The sequence below is a fragment of the Oryzias latipes genome, chromosome 14 (genome assembly GCF_053564925.1).
Source record: "Oryzias latipes strain Hd-rR chromosome 14, Olatipes_Hd-rR_3.1".
NCBI classification, from domain to species: domain Eukaryota; kingdom Metazoa; phylum Chordata; class Actinopteri; order Beloniformes; family Adrianichthyidae; genus Oryzias; species Oryzias latipes.
The window spans coordinates 23,187,776-23,208,077 of NC_136250.1; the positions used below are offsets into that span (position 1 = coordinate 23,187,776).

General features: G+C 40.3%; 1 protein-coding gene across 2 annotated transcripts in view; it reads left to right on the plus strand.

The window, feature by feature from the left end:
* The window catches only part of med13a (mediator complex subunit 13a), an 84,240-nt gene that overhangs the window by 24,197 nt on the left and 39,741 nt on the right, over nucleotides 1-20,302 (plus strand). For both annotated transcript variants that reach the window (XM_023962920.2, XM_023962921.2), the window contains exon 3: nucleotides 2,570-2,738. In XM_023962920.2, the coding sequence (XP_023818688.1) occupies nucleotides 2,570-2,738 (169 nt within the window). The remainder of the gene's footprint in view (nucleotides 1-2,569; nucleotides 2,739-20,302) is intronic.

Sequence of the window (20,302 nt, forward strand, 5' to 3'; positions counted from 1 at the left end):
GAAGTTGTTCTTCTGCTGGTTGAATGGTTTAAAGGCTATCTCATGTTGCTGTGTTTGCGAGAGTTGTGATATTTGATAGGGTGTTAAATTGTTCCTCTTGGTATGTAGGTGCACTTTTTTATTTGATTTTCTTCCACTGAACTTCTATAATTGCACCTTTGGAGTCTGATTTATTTTTGGAAAACCATAAAACTTTGAGTATTTCACCGAATAAACTTTTCATACCTTTGGGTTTACGGCTTCTTTATGATGCAGTTTCCAGAAATGGAGTAGGCTTAGAGCTGGATAGTGCCTTCGTGGCACATGTCAAGCTGGCACAACAGGTGGGTCACACTTGTTTGGCTGTTTTCAGGTGAGGCAGCGCACTCGGGGAGATGTTTGCTGCAGACTTGACTGAAAGGAGCTTAAGTGCTATAAGATGTGAGCAGACCTTGTTAATGAGATTAGAGTGGCATTGAGGCCAGCGCAGAATGGGATTCTGAAAGCAAGTCTGATATGGCTCTAATGGCACTGTTCTTTGTTAGAACATTTGGTTTGGTGATTTGTTTCTTTTCAATGGGCTGTATGGAAAAAAGGAAACATGCAGCTTAAACCCAACAGACATATAGAAGTCGTAGTTATCATTTAATTAGATTGTACCTGTCAGATAATGGTGTATTACAGTCTACCTGAGTTATCTAAACAGCATGCTGCTGTGAGTTGCAATGCGTATGTCTACATCATCTTTGATAAGTTACATGAAGTAATTGTATTGTTGGCTTTAATATTTTGTTAATGAAAGAAATCTACAACTAAAGTGCAGAAACACACAAGCGTTTATCCAATTAGATTATGTCAGGTTTAGCAGTATTTGTACAATACAATTAGTGTCTGACCAATCAATACTTTCGTGCGCTGATGGAGATTTTTCTGTCACATAATTAATTATTGATCATTTTAAATATGTTTGCGTTTTACCTTTAACAAAAACAAAGTATTTTTACTGAAATGGCAGTCAACTGGAGCTGTTATAGAAGTCCAGGAGTATGGCAGTACATCTGAAACCTCCTCAGTCATTCTGCATGCAGGTGCAGGTTTCTGTTCAACCCCTGCCTCAGCCACAAAACTCTTGTTTTCGTTTGCATTTTTGTGCACCATCTTTTCAGCGTCAAATAAAAAATTATTGTTTAACCCGTCACAAAATGTACATTTTCTGTTTGAAAATGGGCTGTGTCCAATTTCACTCATAGATCACTATATATAGGGCAGTCATGTCCAAAGTCCGGCCCAAATCCAGATTAAATTTTCTATCTGCCTGTAGGCCCCTGTCACAAAAACAATAATATGTTGCCCCTGCATTCTTTAAAAACCGTGTGTTGATTGTGATTGGCTAAATTAATTCACAAGTTGTAAACATTTGGCAAGAACCTGTGGCTACTTGACCTTCAGAGCCAAGTAGAAGAGATTGATTTGTTTCTGTGATCAAAGCCACAGTGGTTTATACTTCTGAATAAGATAATTATTTGTATCAATTTTTCTGTTCACATGAACTAAATTTAGATGTTCACAGTGAGCATTTAATAGTCAATGTTATGTATTATTTCATCTCAAAGTTTTCTTCACACAAATGTTTCTTTGTCATATTTCTGGTCCCTAGAAATTAAATTCACAGTAATTTTGACAAAAATAGATTTAGATATAATTCCGTTTTATGCGAAGACTGAAAATTATTTCATTTGAAAAAGATGTCATTAACTAGGTCATTTGCATTTAATGTTATTACTGTTCAAAGGGTAAAAAGAATGCTGGCTGAATGGTTCATCTCACCAATTAAAGAGGTAAAGCGGTCAGCCTCTGATCGAAAGATTGCAGGTTCTGTTCCCACAATGCCTGCCCATGTGTCAAAATGTCCGTGAACGCCACAGTGCTCCTTGTGGTTAAAGGTTGATACCAGTGTTCGGCAGCAGATCAGCCATCAGTGTGTGAATGGAACTGTGACCATAAAGCACTTTGGGTCTTCAAGGATGATTGAAAAGTAAACTTTGTTTAGCCTTTATAATTCCAAAATGCAGTGCCCTGGAAAGTTTGAGTGCCATGGTTTCTATCTGCAAAAGTACCCATGATGCACTTTAAATAATTTTGTATTTAAAAAAAAATTTTTTGGTGGTGGAAGGTCTTGGTGGAGTGGAAACTTCCAAGTTGGAATAGATGCGGTGGAATGTCTTGCCCAAGGACACAATGACAGTTGACTGGGGGGAGCGGGGAACTAACCGTCGATCACTGGCCGACCTGCTCAACCGCCTGAGTATGCGTTTGTTATTTAGTGAGATTTTTCTTTTTTATCCAAACAAGATGAGAATGGATTCAAATGATTAGATTGATCTGGTTTTAACAGCACATTGTCTCATAATGACAGTTGGAGGTTCCATATGTCATAAACTCAGTAAACACAGATGAGAAGCCTCGTTAGGGAATGTGCCATCTAAGCAAATACAGCGCCGGTCTCTGCTGCGCTCGAAACAGACATGCTTGGTTCTCTTCTGCCATTGAAGTTTTTACATTTGACATTTGTTTTTGTTTTGTTTTTTAGCCGGGGACGACGGCCTGTGGGAGAATGGCCTCCCCTATGAATGTCGCACTTTGCTGTTCAAAGCCATCCACAACCTGCTGGAGCGCTGTCTCATGAACCGCAGCTTTGTCCGCATAGGCAAGTGGTTTGTCAAGCCCTACGAGAAGGACGAAAAGCCTGTCAACAAGAGGTAAGCTGGAATCACTTGTACCTTTCACTTGTCTGTAATTTGTCTTTGCTGGGGCAGTAGAGCAGTAGTGTACCTGTACTGGAAAAAAGAGACAAGTTCCTACTGCTGGGGTGTCTCTCTGCTGAATTGGGTTCTTCTGTTGGATTGTAAAGCATGTTGATGCAGGTTTGTGGTTCCCAGAAAAAGGCCTTGTGCTGTAGTTGCACAGGGTCAACACGTCAGCCCCCCTTTTTAGTGAAAAACGATAAATATAGAGATTTAATAAATTAGATGTAATGAATTGGTCATTAACCGCTGATTGGATTAGGAATTTCATGTGTTGTATCTTAGTTTTATTTATTTTATTCAACTTTATTTGTAAAGCATTTTTCATGTAAATGTTGACAACACCAACTGCTTCACATGCCTCAAGTGCAAAAACATACAAATACACCAAACTGAAACTTCAGTAGTATTTATAATGTGTGTCACTAAAAATAAATAAGGGTGCTTTGCAAGAGTTAGATCGTGTCAGAATATCTCCACTACTCACTACGTAGTGCACTAAATACGGTGTTCGCCATTTTGTCAGGGTGTCCGAATCTACAATTCCAAAATCCAGCGCCCAAAATCTGTGAAAAACTATTGTGCATTAGTGCTCTTTTGATTGGCAAATATAAACCACTCAATTTGAAGGATGTGTCATTTGAAAAATGTATTTAAATTTATTTTCTATAAATCATTCAAGTTTTTATCATTAGAACACAGTGGATTCATAAATAGTCTTCGTAAAATGTTTTTATTTATTAGGTTTTTAATTCTGCAAATAGGTGACGTTATAAAATGTTGTGCACATGCTTTTGAATTGCCTTAAAATCCAGGGCACAAGATGGTCCCATACTGTCAGTTTTTATAGGGGGTAGGGAGCCATGAGGGAATTCGGACACAGCCAAATTCATTGACGTTTGTTAGTGTTAATAAATCATTGCTACCGTCTTAACATGATGCTTAAATGTCAGGAAAAAATGTTTTATTTGTTTAAATATGTTCTACACAACACGCACTTACATGTTGACAAAATGGAATCTAAATAAAAATCTTAATAATAGGCCTGCACAGTAAATCGCAAATTCATCGTTAACGCGATATTAAGCTGTGCAATATACATATCGCATAAGACAGGGAAAATTGCGATAAATGGTTAAATGTGCTAAAACCATTCCAAGGCAACCTTAAGAAATTGACCAATCAAATTAATTGATTGGTCAATTTTTACCAATCAGATGGACGCCTTGACGTTGTTGACCAATCGGATGTACACCTTCACGTTGACCAATCGGATGGAGCTTTTCTATGTTAGACGTTCGCCTCCCTTATAGACTATGGTCATTTGAAGTGTAATTTCCGGGTTTTAAGCCGCTACTTTTGTCACGCTTTCAACCCTGCGGCTTATTCAATGATGACGGCTTAACCATCATGCTGTAGCTTGCTGAATGGGTGAACATGTGCTTGCCTTCATATTGTGTTTTGTTAAAATGCTGTTTGCTGTCTGCTGAACACAATGCATGAAAGTTGTATCACTGGAGTTTGTGAAACACTAGGAGATGTGCTCCCTCTCCTTTCCTTTAGGGGTTTGACGGCTCCTTCTTCCTCTTCTCTATATAGCCTTCTCTATATCTAGATGAATTGATAACAGGGGAGTGCTGCTTAGGGGGGATAATAGCAGTCAATTTTTTTTGGTTACCTTGACATGTATTGAAAGAGCCAAAAAGAAAGCTCGTTTTTTTTTTTTTTGTTACCTTCTGAAGGAATTCGGTCACGTGATGTGTCACAAGTTAAATCCTGGTTCTGGTCATGAATGCATATTGTTGCTGTTTATTCTTGGCTATGTCTGAATTCCCACCCTAACCCCTAACTACTAAAAGACTACCTAGTGCGGGACTATGTAATGCCCTGAATTTTAAAACCAATTCAGACTCCATGCTCACTACTTTATTTATTTATTTATTTGAAACGGAGGATATGATGTCATCGATTTCACAAAGTTAAAATCTAACATATATGAGCGTTTTGCGACGATTATTTATGAATCCACTGTCTTCTGAAGATAAAAACGTTGATGGTTTATTTATTTTTTTTAAAACATTTTTTGGCAAAAAATGTTCTGACGGAATGCGTTTGGTCTATATTCGCCGATGTAGTGAGCATCGATGCACACTGGTTTTTTGCAGAGACTTCTAGGGCAAATTTCTAGGGCACTTGATTTTGGAATTTGGATTCAGACAGCCACGCAAAATGGCGAACGCACTATATAATGCACTATGTAGTGGGTTAAGGCGGGAATTCAGACACAGTCATTGTTTCTATATTTGCCACTCATGAGACCGTGTGGTCAAACTAATAAACGTCATGTGTTACTTTGAAAAGGCATGCGGTATAGGTTTACTAGAATTGGCTGTAATTTATTTGTTTCTTTTTATCACTTTTATGAGATGAAGGACGTTTTATATACGACTATAGTCATGCTTTCTATCAGAGCTGAAGGAAACTGTGTCAGTGTGCAACTCTGCTGATGAGTTCAATAAAGAAATGAAACATAATATTTGCCCGATTTTGAAGACTACAAAAGCTTTTTACTTTCATTTTACAACTTTGCTTCCTCTTTACTCAGCATGCTGATCATAGAGCGCTCAGTCAAGTGACAGAAAAACAATGCTCTTTTCCCATGCTGTGGAATTCACAGACCTCCCCGTCTGTGGATCTCTCCCTCTCCTCACCCTTCTGCTGCCACAGAGCAAACCCCTCTGAATCTCTGTTGTCCTCCAGCATGTTTTTCCTTTCCTCTTTTGTTAAATCATGTCCCAAGTTTTACTCTTGAAGCCTCAAAAGATTTCTCTCACTTTTTGACTCTCTTTTAAGATGTGTAGTTTTTTTTTTTGCTGTATTTTTATACATTTATGCTCTTTATTTCTAAAATAATATTTTGAAAGGTTAGCTTAGTGTAAATAAAGGTAAATATGACCACAGCTTTTAGACCCCAAACTAGGAACAGTCGGGACTATAAATATTTGGACAGACACATTATTTCTAATTTAATTTCTGTACATTAACACAGTGAATTTTAAATAAAACTCCTCAGATGCCATTGAAGTGCAGACTTTCAGCTTTTATTCCATGGGTTGAACAAAAAGATTGCATACAAATGTGAAAAACTAAAGCATTTTTTAAACACAATCCCTTCATTTCATGGGCTCGTAAATAATTGGACAAATGAAATAACTTAAAACAAAATGGTCATTACTAATAATTGGTTGGAAAATCCTTTGTTGGCAATGACAGCCTGAAGTCTTGAACTAATGGACATCACCAGATGTTGGGTTTTCTCCTTCTGAATGCTCTGCCAGGCCTTTACTGCAGCGGCTTTCAGTTACTGTTTGTTCGTGGGCCTATCTGTCTGAAATTTAGTCTTCAACAAGTGAAATGCATGCTCAATAGGGTTCAGATCAGGTGACTGACTTGGCCATTCAAGAATATTCCACTTCTTTGCTGTAATAAACTCCTGAGTTGCTTTGGCTGTATGTTTTGGGTCGTTGTTTATCTTTCATTCAGTTTGACTGCATTCACCTGGATCTGCGCAGACAGTCTGTGTCTGAACACCTCAGAATTCATTGGGCTGTTTCTGTCCTGTGTCGCGTCATCAATAAACACTAGTGTCCCAGTGCCACTAGCAGCCATGCACGCCCAGACCATCACACTGCCTCCACAGTGTTTTACTGATGATGTAGTGTGCTTTGGATCCTGAGCTTCTCCACGCCTTCTCCATACTTTTCTCTTGCCATCATTCTGGTAGAGGTTGATTTTGGTTTCACCTGTCCAAAGAATGTTTTTCCAGAACTCTGCAGGCTTTTTTAGATGCTTTTTAGCAAAGTCCAATTTAGCCATCCTATTCTTGAGGTTTATGAGTGGCTTGCATATTGCAGTGTACCCTCTATATCTACTTTCATGCAGTCTTCTTTTTATGGTAGACTTGGATATTGATACGCCAACCTCCTGGAGAGTTTTGTTCACTTGGTTGGCTGTTGTGAACGGGTTCCTCCTCACCATGGAAATGATTCTGCGATCATCCACCACTGTTGTCTTCTGTGGACGTCCAGGTCATTTTGCGTTGCGGAGTTCACCAGTGCTTTCTTTATTTCTCAGGATATACCACACTGTTGATTTTGCCACTCCTAGCAGCAATTTCTCGCATGTTTTTTTCCTGTTTTCTCAGCTTAATGATGGCTCCTTTCACCTGCATGGAGAGCTCCTTTGACCGCATGTTGTCTGTTCACTGCAAAATCTTCAAAATGCAAGCACGAGTCCTCTAATCAACTCCAGGCCTTTTATCTGCTTCACTCATAATGACATAACAAGGGAATTGCCCACACCTGCCCGTGCAATAGCATGGAAGTCAATTGTCCAATTACTTACGAGCCCATGAAATGAAGGGATTGTGTTTAAAAAATGCTTTAGTTTTTCACATTTGTATGCAATTTTTCTGTTCAACCCATGGAATAAAAGCTGAAAGTCTGCACTTCAATGGCATCTGAGTTGTTTTATTAAAAATTCACTGTGTTAATGTACAGAAACAAAATTAGAAAGAATGTGTGTCTCTGTCCAAATATTTATGGTCCTGACTGTAAACATGAAGACATACAGGGGGAGTTTTCTCTCCCCTCTGCAACGCTCAACAGTGTCTTGAGCCTTAGTACAGGCTATCTGCAGGCAGAAATGATCAAACCTGTAATGGGGCACACAGGTGGCCTGCATGAAATATCAAGGTTGTTGACTGCAGTCAGAATATAGTAAGCAGCATTAGTAAGGAGCGTCACCCAAGTGTTATAAGTGTGTGTAACTGATATGATCATCCTTACAAGTACTTCACAATACACTCAAGGGGACAGTAAGACACTCCTGCACTCCCTGTAAGATGCGGCTGCTCCTCTATATGACCCTCCACATGCCCAGACAACCTAAAAAACTCATATGGGTAAATCCACTGCATTTATGCATGTGACTAAGTTTTAGTCAAATGCATTTTTTAATCTGGCCACGCATGGAGACCCACATAGGACGTAACATTTTGTTTCACCCTTCTGCAGTCTATGCCCAGATGTGAACCATCTAAAAATCTCTATCCATTAGAACAGACAGTCTCAGAGTCTTCCCTTTCTTCGTTACCGTTCATCGTTCGTGGTTTCTTTCATTCTTTAAGAGCGATTATGCTGCTTTTTTTTTCTAACTGCACCCTGTTCTGTGACAGGATAAGACGGACTATTTATTGGTTATATTTTTGAAATGTATTTGTATTAAATTTTTTCCTGACTTTTTTTCTTTGAAAATCACAAAGAGAGTTATTTATGCATTTATTTTTACTTCATAAATTGTTTTTATTTTATTAAAATGATGATGAATGAATGGAACTTTATTCGTTTAGCACTTTACAACTCCTTCAGGGTACCAAACTGCTTCACAATAAAAGAAAGACAAAAGAAGTTGGACACATTAGAGAAAGAAGAAAGTTATGTGGCCCTCAAAGAAAAAGTTTGGGGCCCCGCTTTAGAATCCATGTGGAATTGGAAGATTTGTTGTTTTTCATTTTTCCGATCATACAAACGCAGCATTTCTCTGTTACACGAGGTACATCAAACAATGCAATTGGCTAAAATGAGAACAAAACCCACAGTTTTGAAATAAAATGTTCTGTTTTAAAATAGATATTTGTTCAATCAAAAATGTTTTCGTCCAGATTCCATGTTATTTCTTTCTCTTATAAAGTGGATTACTAAAACACTTCACGCATCTGCTCCTGGTCCGGCCCTTCTATCCAATTTTAGAACCCTTTATGGCCCACGGGCCAAAAGGTTTACTCACTCCTGCCTCCCTGTGAGTGCTGTGGCCTTTTTGGAAACAGCCTTCTTACTGTTTGTAAAAACTTTGATTACATATACACTGATGACCTGCATTTACATTGAAGGAGTTGGATGTGTACATTAGCTCACACACAGGTTTAAGGCAAATGACTCTTCCCATGTGTGGGTAGTTTTTAGTTGGTTAGTTTTTAAAATGGTCAGATGCATAAAGAAATGAAAGCTGTGGTCAAAATTTTATCCAATGAATTGCATTTTTTTTCCTCAAAGTTCTTTAAGTTTCTCTCATCAACTTATAAAGATACTGTACATTTTTACCAAAATCTACAGTCCAAAAGCTTGTTTAGCAAATATTTTGTAAAACTGGAAGTTGCTGAAAAGAAATCTCCAAAATATGTTTTTTTTAAGGTTTTTGAAATATTAAAAAGAAAACATTGGAATTCTGGTGGTTCTGCAGCTCAGATCCAGCCTGCAGATGGAAGCCATTGGATCCCCTACTGTTCATCTGGCAGGTCCTGTGCAGCATCCAGTCACCAGTTGGTGGAGGCTGTTGTCAGCTGACAGTGTTCACAACCTCAACCCCAGACCCAAACGCTTACATCATCCCTCCGCCTCCCCCTCTCTGTTTGTCATATTGACCAGATGTCTGCCGTTAATGACGCACAGCCAACCGCATGTTGGGGATTTGAAAATGTTAATTGAAGGAAAAGGCAGAAGTTGGTCCTTTATTTTCCTTTCTTTCAGACTCATTTTCAGGAAATCAGCGAAACTGTTGCTCTGGTGTTGTCTGAACAAATACTTTCAGGAGTCTGCGTAAAGATGGTTCTATCATTTTCTATCGGATAGTTTGTAGCTACAGAAATTGATCAGTCAACATATTTGAAGTCCAGTGAGTGTGCTGTAATGTGTTAAAACAGCTGTCATCCAGCCTCTTTGTGCAGCCAGGCGCTTTTCTGTTGGGTAGTCGGTCTGCCTTCAGGAGACGCAGAGAAAGAGCGCCAGAGAAACACAGGGGAGGGAGCAAGCCGGGCACAGCTCCTCGTGGTTGCCATGACAACAGTGAAAAGCACCCTGGGATTGCATGTTTCCAAGAGAAAGCAGGTTGTTCATGGTCTAAATGGCTGCATTAGGGAAATAAGAGCAGCATTAAATCCTGTCTGCTTTGATGATGTATACCTGTCTTTTTTTTTATTTTTTGTTTTAATCCATCCGGCAGTTGTGATGTTTAAAGCTGCACTTACAGGAGCTATAATTCACTGCTCATGCATCAGTGGAGACTCACACGGTCTGCTCAGTTTTTTCCTGTCGGCGTGTTGCGTTCCTCAAATCAAATCCACCCATTCAAAAAAATAAATAAGGGCACTTATATCAACCGGAAACAACACATGATTGCTCATGCATGTAAAGCATTCCTGAACATTTAAAAAATGTGCCTGCAATAGAGTGGGCTTTTTCTTTTTCTGCATCAAGTCGTCCTGTGAGGTTTTTTGGAGGTGACTGCGTTGATGGCAGGGCGACGCAGAGAGCAGCACTCTGATAAGTAGGACAGTGCAGGATAAAGGGCCACTGCCTCCAGACTGGGGCTAAAGTGCTAAATTTATCCCCCTGCTCCTCGCACAACACAAACACACAAAGATGGACAGACAATCATGGTTGCCAACAATTGGGACGCAAGCCAGAACATATTAAGGACAGTTCCTACGTTGACTGGCAAAAGTTTTTAGGGTGGCAAAGAAAGGGACACAGACTGTCCACACACAGTGTGACAGACCTGTGCACTCATTTAAAGTAGACTTGTACCTTTTTGATATTCTCAACCGAGCTCTTAACCTTGTAGACAACCATAGCCGAGTTATGGACTTTAACACTTGTGCTATCCTGTCGGGTCCAGATGACCCCACCCTTACATTGACGGGTAATCTCTACTATGACAAAGGTGGATAAAGGTGAAGAGGATTTCATGTAATCCATGGACACCAGTGAAGATAAACAAAAAATCATTGAAAAAAGGGGTTCAGCGCACTGTCTTGTGGGGTCCAGATGGCCCCTCTCCCAATATTAAAGTGCCTAGGATTGCACAAGGGTTACAAAGGCAGGTATTTGGGGCCACATAAATACTTTTTGTGTGTATTTTTTTTGTTGAAAATCAGACTTCCTGAAAATAACAACCATGCTAATTTGGGTTTTTTGTAGGAATCGGTCAGAATTAGTTCTAGCTTTAAACAAACCAAGTAAGAGTTGTTTTTGTTCAACTGAGGAAAAATTACGAACCTGCGGACCGTGTTATCCGGCGAGCTCCGATTGTGCTCAAAGCTAACGTTTGGACGCATTTGGACTTTTTTAATGTCGACAGTCAAAGGGCTTTGGACAAATGTCATGTTGTGTGTAAGTTGTGTCGCACCAAGCGGGAGAGAGTGTAAACAAAGGCATGATGGGATATCAGCAGAGGCTTACTTTCGGGCCAATAGTCCGGCCCAGTCCGGTTTAAGCTCTGTGTGTAAATGTATTCGTGGCAGCAAGAAAAGGGAATGTTAAAAAGAGGTTTGTCATGAACTTTAAATGGACTCTTGTAATCATTGACGTGCTTCTTGGAAAGAAAAAGCCACTCCTCTTGAACATCTGCTTCTATTAATCTGGACTCCCATAAAAGTTCCTGCAGACAGGAACTCATCCAAAATCAGGATCAAAAGCTCAGAAAATGAGTAGTAACTGTATAAATACCTACTTTTTCACCTGTTTTTCATCCTACTTTCTTAAAGACTTTACACAAATGAACATTTGTGAGTTATTGTTTAACAGGTTTTATAGACAATTAACCAACAATAAAACAATGAAATATTCAACTCATATTAAGTACAAGAAAAAACAAGTGATGGCCTGAGAAAATTGAAAGTGAATCTTTTTTTTTTTAATCATGCAGTGCTTTCCTTCTGTGTACAGTGCTGCCAGTGTAAATCCTTCTGTGTGAACCGCACAGCAACGAGGCATTTCCGTGTTCACTGAGGGAATCCTGCATCCTGTGTTTCTGTCTCTCCCTCCCTCTTCCCAAACCGGTGCATTCCTTCCATTCTTCCCATTTTCCCTTGAGACCAAAGGCTATTGCAGTGCACAGGGCCAAGCAAAGGTCTGAAGAAGTCATCGTTGTTAATCCGTCAGGCATCGGTACCTTATTGTCTCCCTCGCTCCTGTCCTAAGCATCCCTTTCTATAGAGCTTCCTAAGGTGTCGTCTGAAAGTTAATCTCTTTTGTGGTTTTAAAATGTTAACCTCAGCGACGTCAACCTTTGTAGTATTAACAAGTATGTGAAAGCTCAAAAAAAATATTAAAGAATGTGAGATTTTAGATAAACATGCTTTGACTTGTTCCTCAAACCAAAGAAGTTTGGGCCTTTAGTGCACTCTACCTGTGCAGAAGCTGTGTAGCTGTCCAGTAAAACACGCGTGATCTCACTGTTCAGTTCTGCTCTGCCTGACTGTAATTGTTTTCACCTCTAGCTTTGCCTTTTATGGTAGTGGATTCCCGTTTCAGACATGACTTTGACAGCTCAGTTTGTCCTTCGTTCTCCTGTGGAACAGGTGGACAGAACATGCCTCAATACTGGGAAAAATGTCCCTCTCAAAACAAGTTCAAAAATATACAATAGAAGGTTTTTTCTCTTGTTAGAAGTGGAAAGAAAATCAGCTAATGGAACTAGTAGAATTTGTTCCTGTTTGTTTTGTAACCCTTGTGCTATCCTTGGCACTTTAACATTGGGAGTTGGGTCATCTAGACCCACTAGACCAGGGGTCGGGAACCTTTTTGGCCAAGAGAGCCATAAATGCCACATATTTTGAAATGTAATTTCGAAAGAGCCATACAATAATGTAGTGTCCCTTCCCCACACTGAGGCACGGAGACTTAACCTCTTTTAAATTTCTTTATTCCGATTACTGCAGACCGCAACAAACGCCGTTCAATTAATTCAGCAACTCCTGAATCTCTCCCGCCGACACGAGAGCGCTTCTCCCAACTTTATATTCCCCTGCTCCCGCTGCAGCCCTCCCATTTCCTTATTCGGCCCATAGCTGAACCCCATTGGTCCAAACTACCTAACAACAGGCTGAGCGACAGAACTGAGGGCCAATCAGATCTCTGCTTGACGCGTTCAATGAACTCCAGAACTTTTAACGCGGCCCAACAGCCATCCAACTCAGTCCGCGACAATTTGTTTAAAACTAAATATACAAATGAATGTGTGCATTTGATTTAATTTCAACATTTTTAAAGTACAATAAGTCTGTGGATTCTTTTTAATAACATTGTTATTCTGTTGCTAATAAATGATGAGTATTTCTCATGGTAGTTTTGCTGATGGTCTAGTCTGGTTGATACGTGGTGAGTTTCTGCTTCATGCAGGCGTTGAGATTTTAAACGTGATCGTAGGTCTGAATGTTCTGTAGATGTGAGACAGACTGCTCACATGCAGACGGGGAGCCAAACACACACTCACGCTGCAGTGAGTGACGGGCAGCGGGCTTTACGTTTTTACAATCCCTGCGCGATTCACCTGCTGCCGGTCCCCACAACACCTCAGCCCCCCCCTCTGCTTTCTCCCTCACACATCCTGTCCCCGCATCTGCGCGCTCTTTCTCAGAGACGGGAGCGCGCAGTTTTAGGCACGTCAATTCACAGGTTTCCAGCTGGCACAAACTCTGTGAAATAATAGATAATAGTAACTGATAGCGCTGGCGCAGATTTCTCTCTCTAAGCACCGCTACTACTGCGCGCCTCTGGCATCGCATCGCGCCCGAGAAGGACTGGTCTAATGAAAAAAAAAAAGTATAATTAAAGATTTGTCTGCGAGCCACATGTGACCATCAAAAGAGCCATATATGGCTCGCGAGCCATAGGTTCCCGACCCCTGCACTAGACAGTGCTCTGAACCTTTTTTCTTCAATGATTTGTGATCTTCACTGGTGTCCATGGACTACATGAAATCTTTCCACCTTTATCCACCTTTGTCATGGTAGGGAGAACACATCAATGTAAGGGTGGGGTCATCTAAGATAGCACAAGGGTTAAAATAAGTTGTGATCTCCTGCCATTTTTAGATATTGAAATTAGCTATGAAACACTCATACTTAGGTATTTTGCTCTTATGTTTGGATATATTATGTCATAAAATAACATTAAAAACAATGGATGAATGGAGGTGTGACATCACCCATAGAACATGCCTTACCTCCGGGTCTTGCCAAATCCACCATTGCTTCCCGATACGGGCACCACCATGTTAACAGTAGTTGCCATAGATACGATGACTCAGAGCGACTCGGACCAATCACTGTCGACTGGTTTCAACATGGCGGTGCCCGTTTCAGGAAGCAATGGTACTTCCTATTTGGGAGCACGAGAAGGGAGGGGTTGAGCCGTTCATTGTTTTTACAGTCGATGCCCCAGACATGTCCTATTCTTTTCTTAAAGTTCTAGAATGACGAGATAATTTTGTCTTGTATGTAAATTACGTGTTAAATCAAACTTTCCGGTTTCCTCAAATCAAGCACGTCTATTTCTTCTCACTATTCACAAATAAAACTACAGCTTAAAAATATGATGTCAAGTAAAAGGAAATAAAAAAACAAGTCTAAACAAGTTTAGAGATACTGCTTCAAATAAGATGTTTTCACGATTAAACGACTCAACAAAACATCCAAGATTATTTATAAAATAACCCACGCCGATGAAAATAGTCTTTTTGTGGCATTTTCTGATGATGGTGGAGATAAATGAAACACGTTATCTTAAAGTTGCCTTTTATTAGTATTTCTTTATTCAAATTGTTGTGAACCACGGAGCTAAATTTCTCTGTAGATGTTCCTTAAACTTGGACAACATTAAAAAATGGCACATCTCTCCCAGTAAGATTTCATTTAGCTGGGATGAAGAGGCAGTGGGCCTCGTCCTATGCTGAAGCCCCGCGTTAATCCAGGATAAGGCGGACTAATTGCTCAAGGCTCTGAATAATGAATCTTTTTAATAACAACTTTGCAAGTCATTTTACTTATGCCATAATGATTTAATGACCCATAGGCCTTTAAACAGGCTTAACATTTTCTACACACTAGCATCACAAATTACGCTGATCACTTTTAGTTGCACTCTATTATACAGCGGAATTAACTGTGAATAATCTGAGATTTCAACTCGTGTTTTCATCATGGGCTCTTGTCACAGAGCAGAAATGTTTCAGTCACAAGAGGGAGCAGATGCTGCGTCAACGTTTCTGAGTAAAAATGCTAATCTGTTGGTGAGCGTAAACAGTGGGATTAAGAAAAGTGTTGGAAGCAAATAAATGTTGGGTTTCAGAGTTTCAGGCGAGGATGTTTTCACCTAGTTTTCCAGATAATTTGTGTGTTAAGACGTTAGTGTGTGGTTCTCTGTTCTCTGTGTGTTTTTGTGCTTATGCCATTGTGGCATTAGACACTTGAGTTGTTTCCATTTGATGGGGTGGCTGTGCACCAGAGAAATCACTGAAATGTCAATCTCTTTAGTCTGTTTCCTGTTCTGCTTTTTTTAAATTTAAAATCTGCACTGCCATATAGCATTATGCTTTCTTTCTGTTATTATGACCGTCGGCTGTGCAGATCTAACTGCGAGGCTGATCATCAGGATCCTTCTCCTCCTTTTTCTGCTTTTCAAGAAAGAGCTTTAAAAGCTGGAATCATAACAGGTCTGTCACGTCAGGATCTATCGCCAGAGCTGTGTGTTATTACCGTAAGCCTCCATTCTGGGACAGTGTTTACAAAGGTCTTGCCAGAAAAGTGCGTCCATGCCAGCACATCCCGTCACCACAGCAGCACATGACCAGTCCAAACATGTTTTCATGCCCCAGATCACAATAACAAGCAGCCACAAATGGCAGATCTCTGCTTACAGGGAAGATTCAAGGTGACTGCGGTGAATAAAGCCAACAGATTTTTTTTTTCTGAAACGGGGATGTCTGCATCAATCAAACCGGAAGGTCGTTCTTCAGCCAAGCCCCACAAACATCTGTGGAATGTAGCAGCTCCTCTGCACTTTCCCTTTCTCCCACTCTCGCTCTGTGGCCCATAAAAGACTTTTGATTAACCTCAGATCAAGGTTCACGTTTTCTTTAAAAAAAAATCTGGTGTTTGAGGAGGAGACGCAGGCTTTTGCCCTCCTTCACAGTAAAGCTCTGTCCTCAGTGTTTGATGCTCCCAGAAAACTGTTGTCTTTGTTTTTTGGTGACAATGATAAAAACTCTGCAACAGCACTTTGAAGTTCTGTGCAAGCCCGCTTTACTTCAAAGCTAGTAGGGAAAAAAAAGCAAAGTCTTTCTGGATAAAAAGTTTCTAATAAGTACGTACACAAAATAGCTGCAAGTGCTCCAGGAGTGAGTTATAAAGCTGCAGATTGAATGGTCTATGAAAAATATTGTACACAAACATGAAAAGAAGACTATAATCCTGGGAAAGAAAATGTCAACTCACAATAAATTATCAGAATTCATGATATGAATAAATGCATGTTGATGTTTTCCCTCCAGGCCTGTGTGGCAGCTGCTTTTGTTACAATTTCCTGGAACAACAAGCCACAAATTTATCTGCTGGCAAGCTTTCATACAGATACCACAGAAGATAATGAGATGGCGCCACTGGCATATTAATTGCCTTTTTTTTCTTTTGTCGCTCTATCTCCATTGGAGAGGTTTATCCGCTGTTTGTTATAACTTATTTTTGAAAGTAAACTGCGTTAGGGAGGATTATTGCTTACGGTTGGTCTAAAACTAAAACAGATTGTTGACTGGCTCATATCATCGGAGTAGTAATCAGTTCAGTAAGTCCTTAACTAATTGATGCAGAAAAAGTCAGAATCTTACCAAAACAAATGTCCATGGAAGACTAGAGGTAGAATCCAAGACCCTCTACAATCAAAATGGTGTTTTGGGTGTTTTTAACATGGTATTGTGACATTTTTCTGATGAGGGAGTGTGTATGTATCAGTGTGTCTCCACTGGTGTATGAATGTGTATGAATGTCCCGGTGATGGTCAGAGGGGCCGTATTATATTAATAATAATAATAATAATAATAATAATATCAGTATTGCTTTATTCAAATCATGTGAACTAGGAGCAGATTAAAAAAAACATTTGAAAAATGTGGAATTTGTTACAAAGAAAATATGCTGGGTGGGCCGTAAGCTTCCTGTTCCACTCCATTCTCATCATCCACTTGCAGACATATAAATCCATTTCTGTCTTTGTTTTCCTCGTCTGACTGGAATCTGGATCAAACTGTACGGCCGGATAGCTCCAATATTGGTCACCATTTTTGTTGCACCAGTTTTGTTAGGTTGGCGGTGTGTTGGGCTGTAAGCTAGCAGGAGGGCGTGTTAACAGAGAGCTCTCAGTCATGGACGACTGGAAGGGGGTGCAAGGTTGCTCTGAACCAGTGGTCCTGCCATTTGCTTAGAGGTGAATTTCTAATGAGCTACTGCCACTCTGCAGAAATTATGTCCTAGAAGAGAGCACGTTTTTTTTTTTTAGGCTAATTCAGAATAATCATAATTTAAAGACTACTAGGAACAATTTTACAATAGATTAAAAGATGATCAGAGTGAGTTTTTTCAAAAATAAGAGTTTTTGACACTTGAAGAAGATATCTTGTATTAAATCTGCATTCTGTACAAATAAAACTGTAAATAGCTCTTTAATTCTTATCTCCTATGGTTATCTGTATTCAGTTCTTGCTAACAGGACTCATGAGACAGTGATAGTCAACGACCATCCACTTCCTCTGTTTATGATGGTCTTCCCCTCCCCTGCTTCACCGTTTTCTGCTGCTCTTCCTTCATTGGATGAAGCTTTGTGTCGTCTTATCGTCTCCTCATTGAACGGCGGTTTGGCACCTTAGAGAGAGCATGGAGCTTCTGTGGGCAGCGGCAGGGACCAAGGATTCAAAGAGAAAGCAGATCAGTCATTTGCTAGTACGGTAATTACATAAAGAGAAAAGAAAAGATTGGTGGGAATAAAGAACATGGCAGAAAAAAAGATGAGTTTTGTGGCCGCAACAACAAACCTTAAAACTCTATTTTACCATGACTGTTATAAGATGCACATTCAAACTTTTAGTTAAATCCCACTGATGTGGTGGATGAGATTAGATTTCTGTTTTAAAGACTTTTCAACTTTCATCGTTTACTTGTGATTTCTTTTGGTCCACCAAATGTACCAGAGTTCCCTGTCCCGTAAAGAGGCTTGTGCATTCTGGGCACCGTGTGGTTTTCTTTTAAATTCGAGCATGTGCAGCCTTCAGTTGTTCCCAGCACAGCGTTTGAGGTTGGTCTTTTTTTGATGTGCAAGCAGCGCCTTGCTGCAGGGAAGATGGCATTCTGAAATCCCAGAGAACGTGAGTCTTGAGGCAGCTTTAACACAGTGCAGCACACACAATGTGCAGTGAGTCTGGGGCTTCAGGGAGTTCCTGGAAACCCTTAGGCAGAGGGTAAAGCTTTGAGATGAAACTCGTGAATCATGATTTTAATTTGGGCTGCAGGCAGAAGAAGAAGAATAAGAATATCCGTATATTTGGAATTATGGCATAAAACTTGCATCTTGTTGAAAGTACTTTTTATTTTATTTGAATAAACTAATATTTTGTTTTTCATAATTGATTTGGATGTAGGTAGTTTGATTGTACCTAAAGTTTGGGTTTTTAGGTGGGGCTATATTTTTTAAAACCTCTATATTTCATCCATGTTTCCCACCAAGAAAGGCATTTATGAATTTTGTATTGGTTGTTAAATCAGTGTTATTGTTGGTTTTTACCTATGGCTGACGCAGTTGCCTCCTCTCAGCTTTTGCGCACAGGCTGCCACCTTGCTTGGCAGCTGTTGTTTACCAGTAGACCCCCCCCCCCCCCCCCCCCCCAGTCTGTCGGTGTTTGCAGCAGCGTCTGCAGCGGCAGTGTGGATGTTTGTGAAAGACTGCAATTGGCACAGTGCAGTGTATTTGTGTGGACGGCCCAGTGTGCAGGCGTGCACAGAGACAGACTGACCAATTCACTGGGGCTGTGCTGTACTCTGTCACAACATAAGCTTTAGTAAATCCTGTTCCTTTTGTGTGCCGGTGTCAGGGAGTGAGGCAGTTTCAAGCTAATGTGTCACGCGCTGTTGTTGACGCCGTTGACGCCGCTGCCGCCGCGCTTCCTCAGCTGGGAAGCTGTTGGAGCACCTGTTGACATTCAACTGAAACTTGCCTCTTAGGTTACAACCTTCCTAAATAGTTTAAATGCAAAATGTTGATCTCAAGAAATCAGCTTTGTGTTTTATATTAGTTTTGTGTTTTATTAACTGGTTTATTTATTTATATACATGCACACATGCGGCATAATTTGTGATAATCTTAGTGTCACAAAACCTATTGTAGTGTGTTTGCTAAATGTGTCCTGGCAACTAAAATGCATAGTATAGAATAGTCACCTTTTTTGAATATTTATTAGTCTGCAGTTTTTGAAACGCCCTATGCAGTGCGCCAACTGGGAAGTATTCAGTGAATTTGGAAACAACCTAAAACATTTTTTCTCATTGTTGCCAAACTCACCCTCAGCTCTATCCTTTTCATGTTGCCTTTGTTTGTGCCTCAGAATGTTGTTCATTTGTCTTTCAGTATTTAGTATTTATCCTTCCACTCCATCTTTATCTCCCTCCTGGTGGCTAAAATGTCCTCAGGAGTGGAAGGGGGTCTTCAACCCCCTCCCCTCTAGCAAACTGCAAAGTAGTGTAATTTACTACTTAGCCACCTGAGCGTCACAGCACACCTTTCAGACAATAGCGCCTCTTCTATTGTGCCAGCATGTGGCCGAATTCCCCAGTGGTTCTTTCACCGCCTCACCTGGCTCCACACCATTGTGTTCCTGTGCCTGCAGTTAGTCCAGCTCTGCCTTTCTGCAGGTAATCGCTGGTAATTGCTTTTGTTCTTTCCTCCCTCACCGGTATTTTACCTTTTGTTCCACCTCGGTTACTGGCCAATTAAGCATAATGGATTACAATCATGTTGGTACTAGTCTATGAAATATTTAATGTCCTTTAAAGAATTAGCTGCCATAGTAAATGGGATCAATGAAAAATCTCTCTTGACTACTTTTGGCTTTCAATTCAATTCAATTCAATTTTATTTGTATAGCCCAAATTCACAACAACAGCCGTCTCGATGGGCTTCGTATCAGTAATTGAAAAAGTAAAACATAGAATCAAAAGGATCATGAATACATAGAATTCAATAGCAAATTCAAAATTGAACTAACTAAACAGACTGAGTTAAACTGACATCCCTGCCCTTAGACCCTCCTTCCTGGTAAGGAGAAAAACTCCTAAAAAAAACGGATTCCGGAAAAAACGAAAAAACCTCAGGGGTGCCCACATGAAGAAGGGATCCTCCCCCAGGACGGACAGGCGATTTACCAGAACTCATAGAGAAGAATTAACTTATCTAACTCTACAACTACATATTTATAGTCCAGCAGACGAGCTTCATCCAGATGGAGTTGGGGGGACGGCCGGGGGCGCGAGTCGAGCCGGAGACAGGATCCACAGCCAGGTGTAGGAGCAGAGACGAGGTACACGGCCAGGTACAGAGCAGAGACGAGCCAGAGGCAGGATCCACAGCCAGGTGTAGGAG